The 23587-nt window shown below is 38.1% G+C and overlaps 1 protein-coding gene across 1 annotated transcript in view; it reads left to right on the forward strand.

The window, feature by feature from the left end:
* The window catches only part of Mthfd2l (methylenetetrahydrofolate dehydrogenase (NADP+ dependent) 2 like), a 107991-nt gene that overhangs the window by 61277 nt on the left and 23127 nt on the right, over positions 1-23587 (forward strand). Inside the window, exon 7 of the mRNA XM_031390967.1 lies at positions 22958-23083. Coding sequence (XP_031246827.1) covers positions 22958-23083 — 126 coding nt within the window. The remainder of the gene's footprint in view (positions 1-22957; positions 23084-23587) is intronic.

Raw genomic sequence — 23587 nt, forward strand, 5'->3', positions numbered from 1 at the left:
TACAATGAAAATAGTCCAAACCTCTGAAACTGTAACCCAGCCCTAATTAAATGTTTGCTTTTATAAGAAAAAAAAATCTTCATATTTTCATTATATATAATCTTTTTAAAATATTTGTGAATATATATTTATATATATATAAAACAAATTATAGTACAATTTTGATCTGTATTTTAGTGATGGATAAAGATGTTAAATGTATTTTGTGTATTTATTTATTGCTCCTCAATTCTTCTTTGAGATCTTTTATTCAGTCAGTTCATTTGCCCATTTATTGATGGGCTCATTTTTCTCTTTGGGTGTTTGATTTTTGAGGTCTATATATATTTTAAGTATTAATCCCTATCCAATGAGTAACTAGCAAAGAGTTACCCTATTGTTTTCTTCTCTGTACAGAAGCCCTGAAATTTAATATAAGATGCTCTCCTGTGTGGTGAATGGCAAACATGGCAAAAGTTCTGTGCTCTGTGTGTGTGTGTGTGTGTGTGTGTGTGTGTGTGTGTGAGAGAGAGAGAGAGAGACAGAGAGAGAGGATATATTGGATATAGATAGATAGATAGATAGATAGATAGATAGATAGATAGAGTGCGATATATATGATTTTAATGTCCTATTGGGAGTCTCTTTGGGTTTATTAACTAATTTAGGGTTGGCAGGTAATTAAGCCTCAGTTTCAAAGTTTTGTTTTGTTTCTCTTTCTCCTTCTCATTCTCCCCTCTCTCCCTCTCCTTCTTCCTGTCCCTCTTCCTCTTCCTTCTCTTCTTCTTTTTAATTTAGGAGAACCTGGTAACTAAGTTTTTAAATAGTTCTCAAGTTTGTATCATCTCAAGTAACGAGTCCATCCTTTGTAGTCAAAGATGTTGCAAAATCAGAATATTTTCAGGTGAAAGCAGACTTCTTAGACATAGACAACCAGGCAGGTGGCCTTGGTATAAGAGCTGACAGAGTTCTGCTTGATCCTGTAGCAACAGGTGGCATGGCTGTTGAACTGTCTGCTGAAGACAGGACCAAGAACAAGGAGGCCCCACAGGAATTGTGCAAGCATGGTGTGTCTGGAGAAAAAAGTTTACAAGCTTGTTGTAAGGGAAATAGTTTGGAATTTCTAGGCAGGCCGGTGAAGACTGTTTAAATCTTTACTTAGAATGACGTCTTTTGGCCATTCTCTGGACATCAAAAGTAAGACTTCTTCATCTTGCTACTTTAATCTGCACTAACAGCTTCATTTATTATGCTGTAGGACGACAAGCAATTTTAACTTGCCCAGCAGGTTCCTGGATTTGTCTTCCAGGGGCTCCAAAAATATCAGCATCGGCATCAGCAATAGCACTCCAAATGCTGAAGTCTTGTACAGGAGTCGGTTTACTTTGTGCATGCCTCATTTTTCAGTTCTTCCTATTTTCCATCAGTTCTTACGATCTAACATTCCTTCTCTTGCAAATCATGTGTTATGCTCAATAATGGTAGCTAAGTTATCTGTCTAAATTATCCTTATTAATTTTTAAATTCAACCTCAACACATGATTGAGTAAAGATATATAATGTCTTAATGTTTCTGAACGTTTTCGAAATTCCTCATGTATTCCACAAGCCTGTGAAGCCCTTTGTCCAAACTGAAACTCCTTTGTATCTTGAGTAGACAAATATATTTCTGTCTCATACTGGGTTCCCCTTGTGGCATCCAGCACAGCTGTGAGTGTCACTGGAACCTGGAAAGAAGAGTAATGGTATACAAAGGACAAGACATTGGGTTCACTTCAAGAATCAAAAATGTTTTTTTCCCATTGCCGTTTATACATTGTTTAGCTAGGTACCAGATATAGCATTGCCGTTTATACATTGTTTAGCTAGGTACCAGATATAGCATTGCCGTTTATATATTGTTTAGCTAGGTACCAGATATAGCATTGCTGTTTATACATTGTTTAGCTAGGTACCAGACACAGCATTGCAGGGAGAGTCTGAATATCTTTGACCCCCTTATCAAAGTTTTTCCTTCCACATTTCTTTGCCCTGTGGCCTTGCTTTATACTTGAGGACATTTCCTCTAGCTTTTTGTCTCATTGCCTGTGGTTTTCTGCAACCAGGGCACATCTAGGTCAGTGCTTGAGAAGACACTGCAGACTTAACAGTATAAGTCTATCTGTGTTTCTTGGGCTTAATCACTTACTCGATAGGTATCAATTTTGCTAGTAGAACATGCATACGACAACTATATCAGATGCTAGAGAAACAAAGATATATAGATGGTCAAGGATAAGAATCATAAACATTAGCAGGGAAGAGAGACACTAACAAAGTAGTATAATGTAGTTTTCTAGAGTATTGTTAGTGTGTATGAGTACATCAGTCTATTGAGAGAAAAACAGAGAGATGAGAAAGTGGTACCAGAAAAGGAGTGAGAGTTATAGTCCACTGAGTCTGACAATTAAATGATCAAGCTTGGTTTCATCCAACGTGAACAATAATTCATTAGGAACAATAGAACAGAAAGGTACTTTCAACAGCTGAGAACTGTCAAGATGCTGTGACTGTATCAAAGGCAGTAACTTTTAAACTGTGACATGCCTGTATGTGAGTGATGGACAATGGTGCTTAGTGTTTTGCTGAGGAGTTGCTAAGACATGAGTTTTGTGCTTAACATAGTTAAGATGATTGGAATCATACTATCAATTGAAACTTAAGAAAAATTGAAACTGGAAGTGGCTCTGAATTAACACAAGACCATGTAGACATGAAGAAGAGAAATGGAGTCAACTAGAAAGACATATTGGCTTTGGAAACTGTGTACATGGTGTCGCAAGAGCAAGGACGAACATAGAGAATGGAAGAGAAGATTGGTTGGGAAAGATGAACACCCATGGGTGAGAAGAGGTAATGAGTTCAACTTGAGCTCCAGGCATTTCTCATGTATTTGGGAAGATTGTCTAGGAATAGGTGGAGATATAATTTGGTGTTTGGGAGAGATTAGTATACTGGAATAACAAAAACCATCAGTGGTTGCAGTCAAGGCATGACAAAAACATGTAAAATATACTGTTTCTATGTATAGATTGAATTCTATTCTATTTTGTTCTTTTATAACTGTGTCAGTCACACAGTTATACCATTGCCTTCTTGTCTCTCTGTAGTGTCACTGAATGATAGCCTTTTCCTTCTTCAGCAATTACATAGATTGGTTATATAAGGAAAAAGTGGTATGTTTTCTTTTTTATCAGTGAAAAGCATTATATAAGAACCACAAGATAATATCTTTGATAGACCACAGTATTTATCATATAGCAGAGACAGATTCATGTACTATAACTGGAATGGCTGACTCAAAATCATACATTTTCTGTCCACGCTTGTGTACTCTGTATATTCATGGGATATTTGTCCTGGAAAATCAACGCTTTCAACTCACTTTGTTTCCCCAGCATGATTTGTCCAGGTTTCAGAAGTGTTCCAGTCTCTAACCTCAGCGCACTCTGTTGCCATTGGATTTTTACCCACCAAGGAGAGTTCAGTTCTAAACATGTAATTCTTTTGCTTATTTAAGTTATGTTTGCTTTTTAAAGTAAGAAAAATTTACCTTCTCAGTGCTTTCTAGCTTGATTATTTCTGAGCCCGGTTTTCCGATTTTTGACTTGTAAGAGCTATTGAGTTCACTGTTGCTCTTTCCAAGCTATGACCTGAACATGGAGGCACTACTTTATGTGAATGTGCTCTGTGGATTTTCCTAGCCGCCTGTCTGTTCTCTACTATTTCTTCGTGTCTTGTTATTGGTCCACACCTGGGCTGTCGATTCAACCCTATGGATGCAATTCACAGCATAGAGGGTGCTCCATAGTAGTATATACTACAACTTCTGTCTCCCGCAGCTAGTGAATGCCTATCTTGGTATTTAAGGCAGGAGAGTCAGGGGAATCTTAAGACATCTCTAATCTAATGGTGATTAAAACCATTATATTTTTCCTAGATTATCAAATAATGGAAAATCTACTTTTGGATATATCCCTTGAATATTATCTCTAGCTTTTGTAGCTCAAAAAAAAAAAAAAACTGAAAGAAGAGATTACAATATTTCAATATTTTTCCTACTATTCTTCTACTTGACTTACCTCTTTTTTAGTTTATTGTTTTTTCAGGAAAAATAACTATGTCTTACTCTATCATATCAAGTTTTCATTTGTAGCTGTGAAAATGATGTTTACTGTGATTATTTGGGACATGAAATATGCTTCATATAATATAAAACATGGGACATGAAGTATGACTTCATATAATAAAAATATAAATATGTCATCTCATGTACAAAAACATTGTTCCTCTGCTTAAAGTAGAAAAAGTTTTGTTTTTAAATTAGGGCCACTGATAAATTTTGAGGTGATTTTTTAAAATATTATTATGTATATGATTTATATGTCATGTATAGATATGTCAGAGAACAGCTCTGAATATTCAAGTTTCTTTTTCCAAACTTATGAGAGCCTCAAGGGTAGAACTTAAGTCATTAATTCTACCTGATGGAAAACTTTTCTATCAGCAATAGGCAACCCACTGATGAGTTCTTCAGAAGCCAGGGGCTTATCTCGGTTCAAGCTTCCCTTCTAGAAGATGAGGATGTCTTTGTAGGGGTAGACAGTCTTCCAAATCTACCCAGCCTTGGATTCTTCTTAATTCCTTGTTTGGGGCTGTCCCGTTCCGTGTTACAAAGAGTGCATATGGCATTGCATCAGTGCTGTGACTCAGGGCTGGCACCTGCAGAGTACAAGGTGAGGGAAGGAGGAGAAACAACCAAGTAAACCGTGACTCTCTACAGTTAAAGAAGAAGAAAACACTCCCAGGGAACTTCCTAGTGAGGATAGGAATGTGAGCCTTTCTGCAGGTGAGCTCATCATTTGTGTGGGCTAGCAGTGTGTGGCATCTCTGAGTGTTTCTTCCAGGCATGTGCCAACTGGCAGGGAGCAAACGGTTTCGCTGGGTTTGAAGTCAGTTATTCTCAGCTGTGGCAGTTGTTTCATGAGCACTCATGGATATAAATTCAGAAAAGTGATAAACCAGTGTCTGAAGTGTGGCCACCAGTGCCTGTATTACTGTTTGTATAGTGGCAGTGTTTGAAGTGGGTGGTAGAGTCTAACAGTGATCCTGGTTACCTGCTTTAGATCTGGTTTTAGTTCAAAAGGAGAACCATGAAACGGAAAGAGCATCTACTGCACATCTTCAAGTAACTTTGTGTGAAGTTCTTAAAACTAAATAGACAAATGCAACTTATTTATATAGTCGGTAAAGGGGCTGGGACTCTGTTCTCATTTTGAATGAGTGCATTTGCTCTTGATTTAAAATAATTGCCTATTTTTATATGAGCCTTTATTACAAAGCTTGAGAACTACAGAAAACCCTGAATGTGAGCTTTATACCTGTGGATGGAATACAGTCAAGTTTGCTATGTATAACTCTTCTGCAGATGTGCACAGTGCAGGGGCTTAACTGTTAGGTTCCACATGTGTCACATGTAGTTATCTTTTATGGTGTGTGCTTAGGTGAAGTGATGGTTATAAATGAAATGCTAAACATATTCTAAGGCCTGAAATACCAAATTCTTATCCAAGATTTAATTCTTATTAAAAATGAATTATTACATTTATCCCAATGAAACTTTCATTTTGTAAATGGTAAAATTAGGCTTATCAATGATTATTTTTTTACCTACTTCTTTTTTATGGTTTATTGTCCAAGAAAAATATATGCAACAGAAGCAAACATAGACAATTGTTAGCTACAAATCCTTAACATAGTCTTGATGCAGCTTTTAAAATGAGAGGACAGCTTACCAAATGGGGGAAGGATTAGCAAATCATTTATCTTAGAAAGTCAAGCTATATAAACAACTAATAGCAAGAAATGGAACAAAGCCAGGCCCAGGGAAAGGAGACCTGATTTAAAACTGGACAATTGCACTACACAGAACTTTATCCCATGAAGAAAAAAGTAAACTGCAACAGATACATGAAAAGCTCAATGTCACTAAGCAGCAGGGGAATATACACCAAAGCTACACTATCATACCATACCTATTAGGATGGCTACCATGAAAAAAGAGATCATACATGCTGGTACAACAAAAAGCATCCTTGTACTGTTAGAATGGAAATTGATACAGGCACCATGGAAAATGATGTATTCCTAAAAAGGGTTCTAGCAATCTAGCCTCTAGGTATACATCCAAACCAACAGAAACCAGTGTCTTGAATTATCTGTATTCACTTGCTCATTTGAACATCAGACACAGGAGTTGAGACATATAAATTAAATGTTCACTTATTTATCCATTCATTGATAGGTCAATGGATAAATAAAATGTGATCTAAAATATAATATTATTCATCCATAAAGAGAAGTAAAATAGATATTGAGGGGATACTGGCTGAGCTGGTAAATTATTTGCTGTATAAGTATGATGATGTGAGTTTGAATCTCCAGCACACACCCAAATAATGAGTGCAAGGGCACAGATATGTAACCCTGGAACTGGGGAGAAAAAGGAGGAACTCTAGCTCCCTGTCAAGCCAGACTATCCAACTGAAGAGGACCCAGTTCACTGAGATCCTGACTCAACAACTAGGGTGGAGAGTGACTGAGGAAGAGGTCCCACATCCCCTCTGGCTCCATATGCATGTGTACACATAAATACATATACACAAGTAAGTATATCTCCCACACACATAAAAATCCAACTATGTGTGACCATAAATCCAGAAGACAGTATTTGTAGTGAAATAAAACAAACATAGAGTGACAAATAGGACATGATTGCTTGAGAAAGGTAAATTACCCAAACTTACAGAGACAGATGTTAGAATGATAGTTTCCAGGGCTGGGATGAAGGGAAAAGAGACAGTGTTTTGAGTGTTGTAAAGTTTAGTTACACATGATGAATAAATCCCCAGAGACATGTTTATCACAGTGTCCATCATTAACAGTACTCTGTTTCATAGTTAAAATCTTGCTAAGAAGGTAGGTTTTATGTTAAATGTTCTTATCCCCTTAAAATAAACAACATGAAATTAAATTTAAAAGGTAAGAGGAAGAACATCGTAGATGATGGATATTTTTATAGCATTAATTCTGCTAGTGGCTTCATGAATGTATGCCTACGTTCAAACCCATTAAGCTGTTTACATTAAATGGATACAGAATTTTTGTATGTCAGTCATACCTCGATAAAGTAGTTTTAAAAAATTTTAATCCAAATTTAACCCACTACATTAAAGGATAAAGTATCATGACTAAAATGATGTTTATTCCATAAATCCAAGATTGGTCTAACACTGTAAAATCATTTATGTAATTTTCTATGTTAGCAACTCAAATGAAAATATGAATTTTACAAAGTCTTCATAATCTTTGAAATCATATATAAGAAGTTCCTGATAAATATTTTTAGTAAACTGGGAGTATAAAAGGACTTCTTGGGGCTGGTGAGATGGCTCAATGGGTAAGAGCACTGACTGCTCTCCTGAAGGTCCTGAGTTCAAATCCCAGCAACCACATGGTGGCTCACAACCATCCGTAATGAGATCTGACTCCCTCTTCTGGTGTGTCTATATAAAAAAAAAAAAAAAAAAAAAAAAAAGGACTTCTCTACATAATGAAAGTATTTGTAAAAAACTTACAGGTATCATTGCACTTGATAAAAGAGTGAATGTTTCCTCTTCCTGTGTAACTTTATTCCTGGAGAACTATCTAAATACCCCAGATAAAATACTGTCAAAAAGCCATGTAAGGATACCACTAAATTCCAACTTCATAGTCCAGTGACTTTTATTAAAGTAACTTAAAGGATCATAGATAAAGGGTTACTTACTGATCAAGTAATGACTCAGACAACTGTAAGACCAAAAGCCCATCCACAAAAGCTGGAACCTGTAGCACACTAGATAATCTGCAGCTCAACAAGTTAGAGAAAAATCTCTTCTAGGCAGCCTGCTTTGTCTGAGAGTCCTTGCAATTTGGAACTAGAGAGGCTTAGTGATTCTGCTCAGTTTCAGGGACTTCCTGAAGCATTTGAGTTGTTTACTTTCCAAGCTTAAGGTATATTAGAATGTCTTACTTCCCTTTAGAATATCCTGTGTCCTATACAAGATGGAATGTACTTATAACTTCTGTCTAATACCAATCCAAGAACTATAATACTCTAAAAACTCATAGCTTGTATGCATATGATGATTCTCTTATTTTATCCAAATATCTTACAGCCACTGCAGTGGTTTTGATGTGTATTTTGTGTTTTATGAGTCCATAATGTAGAAAAAATGAGAACAAAAGGTTGGAAGATTTGAAGAATGTCCAAGAAACTGTTAAGAGGATGAGAATGAGGATTACCTTTGAGAAATGCTTTATTTGCATAATCCTTATAGTTTAGGGGGTAGTGAATGTAACATGAGTTTTTAACATTTTGAAGTGCAAACATAAGTAGCAGTGATATGGGACTTCCTGTTTTTAATGCTATGCTTTCTAAATTATATCAGTTATGTGTATAGATTTCTATAATACTATCCATATGATGGAGTTTCCAGACAAAGAAAATGGATTTATTGGATACCATGAATGAGAAGTCATGGTGTACAGTGATTTGAAAGGAATAATGGCAATTATTATTTTGTTTGTGGAATGGAGCTGTTGGATATCAGTTGAAAAGATAATTTGTTGCACATATATAACATATTTTTTAACTTATGTAGTATGTGTCAAAATGATCACAAGAATTTTAGTTATGACCAATAGTAAGACATGTATATTTGATTGGTACTATTGTTGTTAGACTAATCATGCAAAACCTCAGAAGATTAAAAGAACAGCCATTATTATCATCATCATTATTATTATAACTCATGAGTCTTTTGACATTGTAGGCTGGTCTCAGTTTATCTCAGATTAATTCATTCATATATTTATGAATCGATTGGCTCGGTTTTATGTTGTGAGTCATTTCTGGACTTTGCTATTGTCAAGGCTTGTTTGAAGCACTGCATCTATTCCACATGTGCCCCATTCTGATCATGGACCTAATGTACACACAAATGTGACCTTCTTTATAGTGATAATGGAAGCACCAGTCAGGAATTGCAGGGTTACTAGCAGTAGACAATGCAATCTCTGCCTTCTTCTACTCCACACTGACTTCTATAGCCAGGCCCAGATTCAGAGTGGACCTTTTACCTTTGAAATGCAAGGTGCTGCCATATGCCTTGGCAGGAATCCTAGTGTGCTGGAGGGAGGAAGGCAAAATGGAAATAATTAGGCCTCTAATGAAACACACAATTCATTTTTTGTCTTAATCCATATATAACATAATTTTTAGTCAAAGAACACATACCTTTGTATGTGTTGTTGTATGTGCCAAGTTCTGGTATGCTTTATTATTATTTTAAAAACTGATGGCTCCCAGGTGATGGAGTGTTTTTATGAATTATTTCATTTTCAGATGCCATAACAAGATATGTGATGATAAAGAAGTTGTGTTTAGTTCATAGATTTGGAGATGCAAAGTCTTAGTTCAATGTTGACACTGATGAAGACACCACTTCAGACAGTGTAAAATGGTAGAATCATGTGGGGGAAAATCACATGAAGGGACAAAAGGTGAGAGATTAAGTGGCTCCACCTCTTCCTTTTCTCACCTCTTAACAAACTTTTAGCCCATGAATCCTTAGGGGACAGTCTCAAAGCATAGCCCACCTTCTCCCAAAATTCACTCTATTTTTTAAAGTAGTAGAAACCAGAGTTTAACCTACTTAAAGTCCCCCTTTGTTTTCCCTAAGATTGTACTTAAATATCAGGATATAGTAGAGACATTTAATTTTCATGAACATGTTTATACACACACATCCAATGAGACAGGCATCATTTCTCCTGTTCATTGACTCACTCATTGCCCATGTGTCTGCTGGCATACTCCCACTTCTATTGTTACAGCATCTTTGTGTTCAGTGGCTTCAAGTTTTCTGCTAATCCTATAGCATCTATGATATACTAGTAGACCCTCTGGAAGGGTCTTAGGCAGATATCTAAGCTGGACTTATAGTTTTTCAATTATTTGAGATCATACCACTTTCCCAACCTATGAGAGATGGAAAAAGGGCTTTTACTTTTAAATTTCTCAAATGAAGTGTGACAGTCTTGCTAGCTCTCCAAGACACGCCAAGTTCTCAGACTTTCCCTAGGAACCTCTGAGGTCTAAGAGTTCACCCCTTCTCTTATTCTGTTTTTCTCCTATTTACTCTTCCTGTTTTCTGGATTGAAGTTTTTTTTTTTTGCCTTTTTTTATCACATTGCTTGCATGAGCCATAGAACATGAAATGAACAACTGCTGCTTTGAGTGATTAAAGGTAAATGACTACAGCTGCATATGAAGGAGGTGACTGGAATTATCAAACTTGAATATCCACTTTATCTCAATGTGTTAATTAGATTATCTGGTTTTCGGAAGTTACATCTCTAAAACAGACATGCAGCTGCTGTGTTGCATCTGTGGGCAGCTTTGGGATGATGGTTGTCCTATTCTAGCCCCATCTTCTCCTTTCAGTTCATACATCTCACGCCTTTGATTATTTCATACTATTAACCCAGGAAACATTTTTATTTTAAACAAAATTTTCCGGAGCTGGAGAGGTGGCTCAGTGGTTAAGAGACTGGGTGCTCTGGACTAGCATTCACATGGTAGATCACACCCATCTATAACTTCAGTTTCAGCTGGGCGGTGGCGCACGCCTTTAATCCCAGCGCTTGGGAGGCAGAGGCAGGTGGATTTCTAAGGTCGAGGCCAGCCTGGTCTACAGAGTGACAGCCAGGCTACACAGAGAAACCCTGTCTTGAAAAACAACAACAACAAAGCAAACAAACAAACAAACAACCCAAAAAAACCCCAAACTTCAGTTTCAGGGATCTGATGCCCTCTTCTGGCCTCCATGGCAGTGCATACATGTGGTACACCAGCATACCTTCAGGCATAATACCAATATATATAAAATAAAAATAAATGCATTCCACAAATAATTTAAGACAAAAACAAAACAAAACAAAACAAAAAAACAAAAACAAAAAACAAAAGCTAAGAAATTATCTCAATCAAAAAAAAAAAAAATACTTGTCTTGCACCATGAGGCTCTGGTTCCTTCTCCAGAACTCATATGTCTTAGTTAGGGTTTTACTGCTGTGAACAGACACTGTGACCAAGGCAACTCTCACAAGAACAACATTTAATTGGGGCTGGTTTATAAGTTCAGACGTTCAGTCCATTATCATCAAGGCAGGAGCATGGCAGCATCCAGGTAGGCATGGTAAAGGAGTTGTTGAGAGTTCTACATCTTGTTCCTAAGGCAAACAGGAGAAGACCGGCTTCCAGGCATCTAGGATAAGATGAAGGTTTTAAAGCCCATGCCCACAGTGACATACCCACTCCAACAAGGCCACACCTCCTAATAGTGCCACTCCCCTGGTCAAACATATACAGACTATCACTATGTTATTCCATACTGTGAAGGTGAAGCTTGGGAGAGCCTACTTGACTAATTCCAGGTCAGTGAGAGACCTCGTCTCAAACAAACAAGCAAATAGTGGTCAGCAACTGAGGAATGATACCTGAGATTGTTCTCTGGCCCCTGTGTGCATGACACTGTGGAACACACTTGCACACAATGTACACACAGGAGCACAGAATAAAGAGCTTGAAGTATTTGAAACCCACTCCATTTGACTTCTGTGTTCCACATATACAATTGTATTTGGCAGTGTAATCCTTTGCGTATTTAACTCACCAGCCTCCAAGCTACGTCCATATCCAAATCCACAAATGCAGCAGTACTGTTTTGTGGAGAGTAAGATTTGCTTACAGGAAGAAAAGAGAAGATTGTATCTCATTAGCTTTACAGGGAAAAGATTCAAGGCAGAAGCTAATGAGACTGCTTAATAGCTCTCCTGTGAATTTCTAAACCCCACCAAAATTCTGTACTTCAAGCTGATGGAATTGAGTACAGGTCACTGTTCTTAGCTCTGTTAACAAATGTGCCCCTATCCTGGTATGCACAGATGTTGCCTTTATTGTGAACATGATTGTTCTGACATGTTGTAGCCATATATGTAAACAGTTAGGAAGCAAAGACCACAGAGAAAGAACAACAAAAAGAACAGGATGTGCTGTGTGGCTGTCTTCTAACTCAGCACTCATTGAGGATTCCTAGAAAGAGTAGGAGGATATTTAGGAGGGAATAATCTCGCTATTAATGGGGATTCTATTAAGCTAGTGTTATGGTTTCAGACTGAATGGCTCTTCATGGCTCAGGGTGTTGAACACTGAGTCCCAAGCTGGTGGTTCTAGTCTGAGAGGGTCTGGAAACTTTAGGACAGGAGCCTAGCTGGAGGAAGTAGGTCCTTCCTGACAACTTGTCATCTGCCTCTTTCTTTCCCTCTCTGCTTTCTGCCTGCCCTGGTATCTTCTACTTTCTCTCTTGGCTTCCCTGGCAGAGTGATGCCTCTGAAGTTATGAATAACAGATAATTCTTTAATTTTACTATTTCCTTTTAGATATTGTAGTGTCAGCAACACAAAAATAGCTAAGACAGCTAGGTTGTCCTTGTCCCCCATATGACTGCCTCCAAAACAAATAGTACTTAGAAATTTTTCTTGATTTAGAAGGAACCATGCATCCATATAAATTCCATTGTGCTTACTCTTGCTGTTGAAGCGGGAGGACAACTTCCAGCTGCAGGAGTGATCCATCTGAACCTGTATTTTTGCGATGCTAGTTTTGTATCTGAACTAGAGTTCCGGTCTCATTCCCAGCCGCACCTCTGACTCAACATTATGAAACCAAGAAATCACTTAGCTTCCCAGTACCTCAAAATCTAGCTTGTGTGAATGAGGATAATGGGTAAAGCTCTCTTGCTTCACTGAATCGTTCTGGGGTTTAATTAGGTAATGTTTACAGAGTTCTTTGAACTCTACTAATTAAAGTGATGTGTAAATACAGCAATACAGCACTTCCTTTTATCAGGATCCCTGGCCTGGGCCATTTCATAAAGACTTGAAGATGGCTGTGATGGGAGGGGTTGTAGGGAGGAGACTTTAGTGTGTGTGTGTGTGTGTGTGTGTGTGTGTGTGTGTGTGTGCATGTGTGTGTCTCTGTGTGTGTGTGTGCATGTGTGTGTGTCTCTGTGTGTGTCTGTGTTTGTATGTGTGTGTGTGCCCATGTGTGTGTGTCTGCATGTGTGTGTGTGTATGTGTGTGTATCTGTGTGCCTGTGTGTGTGTGTGTGTGTGTGAACACAGGTCTGAACCTGACACTTAGCATTGTGTCTGATGAGATGTAACGTCACACTTAACACCAGTGGTAAAGGCTGTGCTTTATACTAAGTACCTTAGCTCCTGCAGTGTGACTGGCTCCTGCAGTGTGAGTGGTGCCTGCGGCTTTACGTAAGTATATTATCCTATTTTATTCTGCAGTGTGGAGTGGCGCCTGCTACTGTTATCCTATTTTATTCGGTACATTTTGCTTAAAGAATAGGGGTGGATTGTTTTATTTTTCATGTAAAGAATGATAGAATGGCAAATTGCAGCACCTGATTAGGTAGCTATAATACTCAAATTAGTATAATTCTATATAAGCATCTACTACTAATCAATGGTCTACTAATCAATCAAACATCATTATTCCATGCATATTATATGAATAGTTAAACCATACTTTTTATCATGAGACTATTCTTTCTGAATATGATCACCTAAGTTAATTTTTAAATTTTAAATTGATAATAAATCTTTTCCTCTACCAGAAATAAATTCATAGATGGATATTTTAGTTTGTGGGGAAGACTGTCGCTTGTTTCCTTAAGCCTGCCATGAGCTATTGTGTGAAATTATATTTTTAAAATAGAAATTTTAATGATAAGATTTTAGGCATCTAGCTGTAGCTGCCAGCAGCTACGTGAACTGGGTTCCTGAAAGGAAAGCTGGGGCTTGAATGCGAGGGACTTAGAGAGAAGAATGAGACCAAGACAAAGTTTCTGATGGGGCCCAATGTTTACTTATGAGTCTGAACTTATAAAGGTGTTGGGGGGGGGAACCCATCCACCACTATGCCAGGATCTTGTCCTTTTGTCTGGATCTCTTCAGGAAAGCAGACTCAGCAGCTCAGCAGGTAGTGGCTCTTACAAAGAAGCTGCAGCTGTGGCAGACAATAGACTTTACCTAGGTTGGAAGGACTCCACCCTAGGTGGGCTAGTCAGCTGTGCCAAAGACAAAGGTCTGATTCTGCCTGCTTGAAGCCGGAAGGAGGGCACATATAGCAAAACTCAATTTCATATTTGACTAAATGACTCAGAATTTTCGGTCATTGGAAACCTAGTTAGCTACTTAATTGGAAATGTAGACAACTGATAAGAGAACTCTGAAAATTCCAGAACTATCAAGGTTGAAGTTTTTGGTGAAATCTGGTCGGGTCACTGTCATATTAGATTGCTTCTCGGTGCAAATTCAGAAATGTATCAGCTGATAGGCCAAAAATAACATAATGATAATTTGACCTGTTGGATGTTTCACATTCAGAGCCTGATACATATTTTTGATATTTATATCTTTTAAATTTACCTCAGCACGGCAAGAAAGAAATTATAGGTAAATTGCTGTCTTTAGATACTGACTTCTGACTCATAGAATATGTGAGGGACAAACTTGAGTAAATTCCTGGGTGAAGCATCTCAACTGTGTATTGTTATTTGCAGAAAATCATTAGGAATTCTTATACTATGAAGATAACTAAATGCAGATTTTGACTGTATAGCTTTAGAAGGTAAAACAATAAAGTTTACATTTGTTACTATAAGGAAATGGGCTAACATGTCTGTCCCCAAATAAACCCACATCCCATGCTGTATATATTTAATAGGGAAGCTAGATGGTTTAAGGATCAGTTAATTCTGTCAACGTTGAATTAAGTGAGAATGATAAATCCAGAGAGAGAATTTGAAGAGGTAAATGTGAAAGTTTGTGGATATAGTCACCCCAATATTCTACAATATTATTTTAAAAGCTCTCTATTCTCCCCTTTGTAATCCTTGGTTGTTCAGCAAGGTATGACTCATACATCAATGTCAAGTTAGCTATGACTTTTATTGTGAATAATCTGTACCCAATGGGCTTTAAGGAAACACTGGGGTATCACTAATGTGACATTTGAATTTTCAGAGTGTGTCATTACCGGGATATCACAGAAGAAGGATGTCATTCCCTCTGTCTGGGGCAGGATGTGAGGGCTAAGAACCCTGCCACCCCCACCTAGAGTAAATTTACTCCAGGGAATACTTTTTTGGGGGATGGTGTTCGAGACAGGGTTTCTCTATGTAGCCCTGGCCGTCCTGAAACTCACTCTGTAGACTCAGAAATCCGCCTACCTCTGCCTCCCAAGTGCAACAGACTTTAGCTAATAAAATATTGCCCTCATCACTATAAATGAAGGTTGTCCTATAACATTAGAAGAAACTCCTTTTTTTTTTTTTTTTGAGAATTTGAAAGTATGAGAAAGTGGGTAGTTGATATCTATGAAGTGTTTCTTCCTTATATTCTTCAATTCAAGGTCTTCCCTTCTCACAGTGGTTTGTTTGGTTGTTTGGTTGTTTTTTTTCCTATTTACTATATCTTCAAACATATTTACCCTGTGTTTAATGATACAGAACATCCCTTTTAGCAAAAAATTATAAAGCCATACGTTTATTCTGAATGTTATTCTATTCTATAATGAGGTTTTTAAAAATAGAGTATACTGTCATATTTCTCACTAAGAATGTTAAGACAAATGAACAGAAAGCCAAGGTTTCATCTGCATTCAGATTTTCTTATGAATGCTGTCATAAGAGTGTCCAGGTGGGTAGTGGTGGTACACACCCTTAATCCCAGCACTAGGGCAACAGAGGCAGGTGGATCCTTGATTTCTAGGCCAGCCTGGTGTACAGAGTTAGTTCTGGATAGCTAGAGCTATATAGAAAAACCCTGTCTCAAACAAAACAAAGCAAAGCAAAGCAAAACAAAACAAAATAAAATAAAACAAACTGAAAGAAAATTTGCCTCCAAATCCCCCAATGAATTGATGATCCTCTTGTTGATAGGACTCAATAAGACTCTTGTCTATATTTATGTTACTTACAGGAATTATTCCTGACATAGTTTCTCAAAGCTGTCTAGAATATACAGTTTTCTAAATACTTCTATTTCTTACATAATTGGAGTCTTAGAGTTCTGAACACGTTAACTAATAGATACAGATGTAGCAATGGCTGTGGCTTAGATGTCATTTCAATTTTCCTCTGACACATATGCTAAATGCCTAGTTCCCAGAGTGGCTGTACTAGGAAGTAGTAGAACTTATGAAGTAGGGCATAGAAGTAGGCTCTTAGGTTCCTAGGGACATGCTTGCTTAGGAGATTTCGGTGACCAATTGGTAGCACTAGAGACAGATTTAATGAAAGGAACAAAACCTGTTAATGCTAGTTCCCTTTCTTTTCCTCTTGTGTGGCAATTTCTTTCAACTTGAAACATTCTATCTTGAAAAGAGGCCCATTAGGATTTGGGGAAAGGGAAAAGAATAGGAAAACTTATTGGATGACAAAATTTTTAAGTTAAAAAGTAATCTTTTAGCGAGAAAAAAGTCAGAAACTAACCAAAACTTGAAAGGTTCAGGAAATAAACAACTTACAAGTTCCGGGAAATTCCTAAAACTTACAAGGTTCTCAGGGCTCCACAAGCTTACATAAGCAGTAATGATTTATCAGAAAAGAAAATCCCTGGCCAGCCAGGATGCCTATAAGTCATGCAGGGAGACCCAGGGATACAGCTTTTCTGAATCATTATTCATGATGGTGTTGGTGAAGCAAGTGCTTCCAGGTCACACATGCTTCTGTAGATAACTCCTCACTCATACTCTTGTAAACAATATGATTAAACTGATTAGCCCACTGCTTTAGACAGGTTGAACTATTTCTTTGGTCTCTCATTGCTACCCTATATGAGACAAGTGGACATTTATTCACATGTCCTCAAGAAAAAAAATCACACAATACTTTCCTGTTTGAAGTGTGATTCATCCTCATCCACATTTGCCATGATGTGATTCCATAAGCTGTTACATCTTCACTAAAGGCCAACACAGTGTTTCCTGCTTGATCCTTGACTTGGCTCTGCCAAACTGAGTCAAATAAACATTGTTTTCTAGTGAGCAACCTGTTTTAGATATTTCATTACAGCAATGAAAAGTATAAGATCTTTAAATTATAATGTCTAAAAGTATTACTAATTCTTCCACAAGTCCTGACCAGATTTGGGCAAAAACTTAATTCCTGGTCCTTAACACAGAGTAAGACTGCATTTTAAAATCATTGACAAAGAGCTCTTTTAAGGGCACTTTAATTTTTTGAAGATTTTTTTTCTCAAAGGGCTTTTTTCTAGACAGAAGATAATAAACTAGGTCTGAGAGTATGTGACAGGCTTCTTGACTAAAAAGTTGTCTAGACTCTAGTGGCCCAGAGACAATAAGGGCTGCAGAAATTTTATAGACAAAACAATATAGACAAGGTGAACTGTTCAAAATGTTTTGCTGACTATGCCAAAGTTTTTTCTAAAGGATTTTTTTTTTTTTTTTTTTTTTTTTTTTTTTTTTTTTTTTTTTTTTTTTTTTTTTTTTTTTTAACATTCAGATTCAGAAGAAAGACTTTCTGAACTTAGCTCCAAGGGTCAGTTTACAGTCTCCTATTGTCACACACATTCCCTGCATGTGAACTTTCCTTCATTGTGTGCCTGGAGCTACAACGAAAACTGATAGTCACTGTTGCCAGTAAATTTATTTCTACTAAGAATAAAATTATCTCAAGTAATTGATAATAAAAACTTCTTGAAAGGGTTTTAATTCCTAGAGGGCAATATAAACCTCAAGCGCAGATCCGTGAGAAGAAATAGTAATGCAGACTTAGTGTAAGACTCATCACAGTTAGAGAGCAATTGACAAACAGCTGGAGAGGCTGAGCTGGCTTAGATCATAGACCACAGAGTGAGTTGGAGGCCAGCTTCGGGTCCAAGGAGACCCTGTCTCAGAAGAAAAGAGCAGAGAAATGGGTGGACAGAAGGAAGGAGGGAAGGGCAGTGGGAAGGAGGGGGAGGGAAGGAAGGGAAGGTAATGGTTCAGTTACATAATGACTTAATGTTGTCCATCATGAAATTACCAAATTAGTACTTCTTGGGATTGTACTAGATTACAAATGTTTGACTTTTAAAATTGGTGTTTAAGTTGATGGCTTAGAGAGGATGGTCTAGTCGGTCATCAATGGGAAGAAAGGCCTTTGGTCCTATGAAGGTTCTATGCCCCCGTGTAGGGGAATGCCAGGGCCAGGAAGGAGAGGGTGGGTTGGTGAGCAGGGGGAGGAGGAAGGGAACAGGATGGGGTTTTTTTTTGGAGGGGAAACCTGGAAAGGAGATATCATTTGAAATGTAAATAAAGAAAATATCTAATAAAAAAAAAGTTGATGGCTTAAATTTCATAAAAGCCTGTTAACTCAGTTTTGACTTGGGGTTAGGACATAGTTTTCATCACTTTCTGAAATGACCCTAAATAGACTTCTTCCATTTTTGTCCTATGTATTTGTGTGTGGAAGAATTCTCACCACTGAAAAAACATAAAATCAAAATACCAGGCCAGGTTTGGTGGATCACACCTTTAATTCCAGCACTCATCAAGCAGAGGCAAGAAGACCTGTGTGAGTTCAAGGCCAGCCTGGTCTTCACAGTGAGTTCTAGGACAAGTGGAACTATACAGTGAGACCCTGTTTCAAACAAACAAACACCCCCCAAAAAGCAAATATTGATGAGCTCTGAAAGATGTTTAAATATGTTTTATAGTCTGAAGTATCAAATGTTTAATTCTTTATGTAAAAATAAACAAGTATATGCACCTCAGTATGCAAACAGTTTTATTTTTAATAAAATGGTGGGATTATATGTATGCCAAAGATTTCTTTTAAAATAAATCTTTATCATTTATGTCAATAAATATTTGATCTGTTTGCCTATTTTATACCTATTTACCCAAGATCATGTAGAAATTTCTTAGGTGATAGGAGTCATGGTGGAAAAATGTGAGGAGCCCTATTCTGGACCAGGCTTAGATACAAGAAGCTTACCAAGAATATTCTCCTGAAACATGAAGTGGAAGTATTACACCATAATTCTTAATGAATTTTGAGCCATGTTCAGCACTTATTGAGAATTATACATTCTTTGTCTTTCAAATTCTTTTTTGGCACTCAGAATCTGTCATTCCAAAGTCATAGCCTGCTTGCTATAACTTGGTTACAATAGTAACCAACTGTGTGTCATTTTAAAATATGGTCCACCAGGTATTGATACTAAAATGTCTCAAAGCCTGGGTGCCTAAGCAACACATTTTACAAACAGCTTTTGAGAGTCTGTGGTTCCATGGTTTGTGGTGGCTTTGACCCATGTCCCCTGCCTGCTACCAGGGAAGATAAGTACCTGCCACCAACCCGTGGTTTCCTGGAAGCTGATCAGTCTAGATTGGCTTCAGCTGAAATCACTCTTCTTGAGCTGAAATCACTCTTCTCCAGCCACAGAACTGATGTGTTCTGTTGGCTAGCTTGATCTTATTCTCTTGGCTGTGACTGGGTTTCAGAGAATAAAGAGGTACTAAGATCTGCGTAAGGATCAGCCCTACCCCTAACATCAGACCCGGCAGAATAAAATGGAAAGGAAAGCAAGAGAAGAGAGAAGTCGTTATCACAACACCAATGTGTGGCTCCAATTCTTGATAAAATTGTGAAGGAGATGCTGACAAATACTTTAGACAAGGGATGTTCCTGGGTTTCTGTAGATATGTCAGGAGGCATACTCATTTAACCAGCTACAGCTTTTTCAATAGCTACTTTCATCAAACCTACATATACTTGTATGTTTTTCAAAGGGCCAGTGGAAAATTTCAGCAAGTTTGATGAGGCAAAATGTATCCATGGTTTACCGAATACAAGTGACCATTACTGCATGACCCATTAATACAAAAATTTGGAAACAATACAGGGATAATAGTAACTCATATTATGATTTATTTGGTCTAATTTTTAAGTTTCAAATCATTGATGAAATGGAAAAGAATCACAGTTTAATTTTAATGATGAAGTGATATATATATATATATATATATATGTATATACATATATACATATATATGTGAATTTTAGGCATTGTGTTTTATATCTAATAAATATTTTAAAATCCTAGAAAGAAATGTAATGAAACTTCTAATACCTGTTATCTTTGGATAGTAAGAAAATACTTATTTTTATTTTTGTCTTAAACTTTTTAATATTATTCAATATTTCTACAGTGGACATACAAATAAATTCCTTCATTAGAAAAAAAGACATAAATATTTTTCTATTTTGTAATATTTCTGGGAATTAAAATGAAGTTCAAATTTCCTTGTGCTTTAAAAATTGTGGTTATTGTCTATTACCAATCTGATATTGCCTGAAATATCATAGTATTTAAATTAAACATAGATTTTAATCTTGGCTTAAGAGAACAATAACTAATAATTTAATTATTCCACAAATGCTTTCATTTGAGGAGGTCTCCTGAAGCTGTAACCATGTATATCTCATTTTCCTGTGCAAAGAGTAAAAAAGAACTAATGGCTGACTCTAGAGACTGAGAGAAATCTGGTCAGTGGGTACAGTAGAACAGATAAAGGATAAAGCTTGTATTCCAGCTTGGGAGGTAGAGAAAATATATCTTAAATTCTGGTGCCTCTGCAGCTAGGGATTGGACGTCTGCAGCAGCTGCCTCTGTCTTAGCACTGACCATCCTATAGGCTTGAAAATCCCACCTATGCCAAGGACTGTATTTCACAAGGTTACATTCAAGACACTTGGGAGGCTAGAGGAAGGTCTCCAACCATGGAATAGATAGGATTTTTAAAAACACTGTTCTATTAAATTTATTGTGTTAGTGATCTACTGGCAAAGGCCACACAAGGGATGTAAGTAAATCACCCATCAGCCCTCCATCCACAAGAGCGTTGTAGAGTAATGTCACAGGCTCTTCCTGTAGCCTCCCACTAGGAGGGGCTCTGAAATCTGTGTGTGCTCTGTCATTTCTTCACTGAGAGAATGTAAGAGAACTGAGAAGCTACTCTCAGGATTCTCACCTCCAGAGGCTGGCAGCATCCACTTTCCGTCTTCTGCATGCTTGGTTGTCAGCTGCCAGACTGGATGAGCACAAGCTACAGAAAAAATTCACGCACACTGAACTTGTGACAGCCTCAGCCTCCCCTGAGGTCCTAGTCCACCCTAAGCATTAGCTGCAGCCATGGGTGAGCTACATCAGACCCACACATCATGTCTTCAGATGACTCTAGTCAGGATTTCTTTGACTCTGGTTCCATAACCGTCTAAGTCTGAGCACCCAGCTGAACTCAGTCAACACACACACAATGTAAGGCATGATAGTACATTGTTATGCTAGTGCAATGTTCGGAGCTAGCTCAAGAGTCACTTAGAAAGCAAAACAAAACAGCCCTGCAGTGTCATCAAGGGTAAGCCAGTACTGCCAGGCTTGCAATACAATTTGAAACTAGCTCTAGATCACAGATGGTGGCATATTATCTCTATAGACTTCTCTTTTTCACCCAGAATGGAGAAGAATGAGGACAGCTGCTATAGCTTACAGAGTCTATGTAGACATGAGGATCAAAGGAAACCAGAAAGCAATAAAAGCTGATGGTTCTGTTTGGGGCTGGTGAGGCTCAGTAGGAGTTAAGGCTATGAGTTTTCCTTCCCACTTTCATTTTCTCCTTCCCAATTCCCAAGTTGCTTTCCCTTTACTCTGAAACAGTGAGAGCCTATGTCATTTCAATGACTTTGTGTTAGACACAAGCATGCTGCTCATATGGAGAGGCCAGGTCAGCAATCTCTGAGGGCAGAGTACAGCTCCAGGTCAGTTGCTCCTTAATGTGCTTCCTTAATCATCTTGTCCTTCTGCCTATTGATCAATACTCAAAGTGAAGCTAGTCTCTAATTTGCAAAGGGTTTACTCTTTTTTAAATTGGATATTTTATTTGTTTATATTTCAAATATTATCCCCTTTCCTGGTTTCCCCTCTGCAAACCCTCTAACCCATTCCCCCTGCCCTGCTTCTATGAGGGTGCTCCCCCACCTACCCACCCACTCCAGCCTCAGTGCCCTAGCATTCCTCTACACTGGGACAATCAAGCCTTCACAGGACCAAGGGCCTCCCCTCCTATTTATGCCAGATAAGGCCCCTTCAGCTCCTTCAGTCCTTCCCCTAACTCCTCCATTGGGGTCCCTGTGATCAGTCCAATGGTTGGCTGCCAGCATCTGCATTTGCATTGGTCAGGATCTGGCAGAGCCTCTCAGGAGAGCTGTATCAGGCTCCTGTCAGCAAGCTCTTCATGACATCAGCAATAGTGTCTGGATTTGGTGTCTGCATGTGAGATGGATCCTCAGGTGGAGCAGTCTTTGGATGGCCTTTCCTTCAGTCTCTGTTCCATGCTTTGTCCCTGTATTTCCTTTAGACAGGAGCAAAACTTTAGAGATGGGTGAGTGGCCACATCCCTCAACCAAGGACGTCATACCTTACCTCTGGATATGGTCTTGACAGGTTCTCCCCCCGCTTTGTAGGGTATTTCAGCTAATGTTATCCTCATGGAGTCCTGGGAGGCCCTTGCTTTCCTGATATCTGGGACTTTCTGGTTGCTACCCCCAGTTCCCTATCCCCCATTGCTACACATATCTGTTCAATTTCCTGACCCTGTGTACATCTCCTCCACCTCTTCCCACACTTATATACTCTTACAACATGGAGTAATTCATAAGTATTTAAGTGTTTTACAACTGTTTTGTTTACAGGCATTCCAAGGTTGATTACAGCTGACATGGTCAGAGAAGGTACAGCAGTAATTGATGTGGGTATCAACTACGTACAAGATCCTGTGACGGGAAAGACCAAGTTAGTTGGAGATGTGGACTTTGAAGGTAAGAATCCAAACCTCTTGATAAGTAAGAGGAAGCCAGATTCTGAACTTCGTACTTTGAGAAACTTTCCCTGTGCTGGGGAAGGCAACCACATGTATGGAACCCTTCCTTTCTCTGCCCATCTTCATTCTCTTCCGTTCTGTGTTCTCGGCTTTCTGATTGCGACATTCATTCTTCTGGATGTCTCTTCTCTGAGACTGAACTTAAGGCTTCCATATCCCAGGCAAGCACTCTATCAATGAGCTCTTATTTTTAACAAAAGAGAGAGAGTGGGGAAGGGTACAGGTTCAATAGGTTTCCCAGGCTAGCCTAGCATCTGAGCTCCTTCATCCTCTGCTTCCCAGGTGGCTGAGATCTGTGATTCCAGGCTTGGCAATATTTGGTAGTGAGATTAAATTTCTTCTTGTATATTTTTAATGAAACAATTGATCTAGCTGATTGTAGACTTGGAGACCTATGTTTTGTTTTTGAATTAATTTTTATTACCTGTGTTCATGTAGAGAT

The sequence above is a fragment of the Mastomys coucha genome, unplaced genomic scaffold, assembly GCF_008632895.1.
Source record: "Mastomys coucha isolate ucsf_1 unplaced genomic scaffold, UCSF_Mcou_1 pScaffold22, whole genome shotgun sequence".
Classification (NCBI taxonomy): domain Eukaryota; kingdom Metazoa; phylum Chordata; class Mammalia; order Rodentia; family Muridae; genus Mastomys; species Mastomys coucha.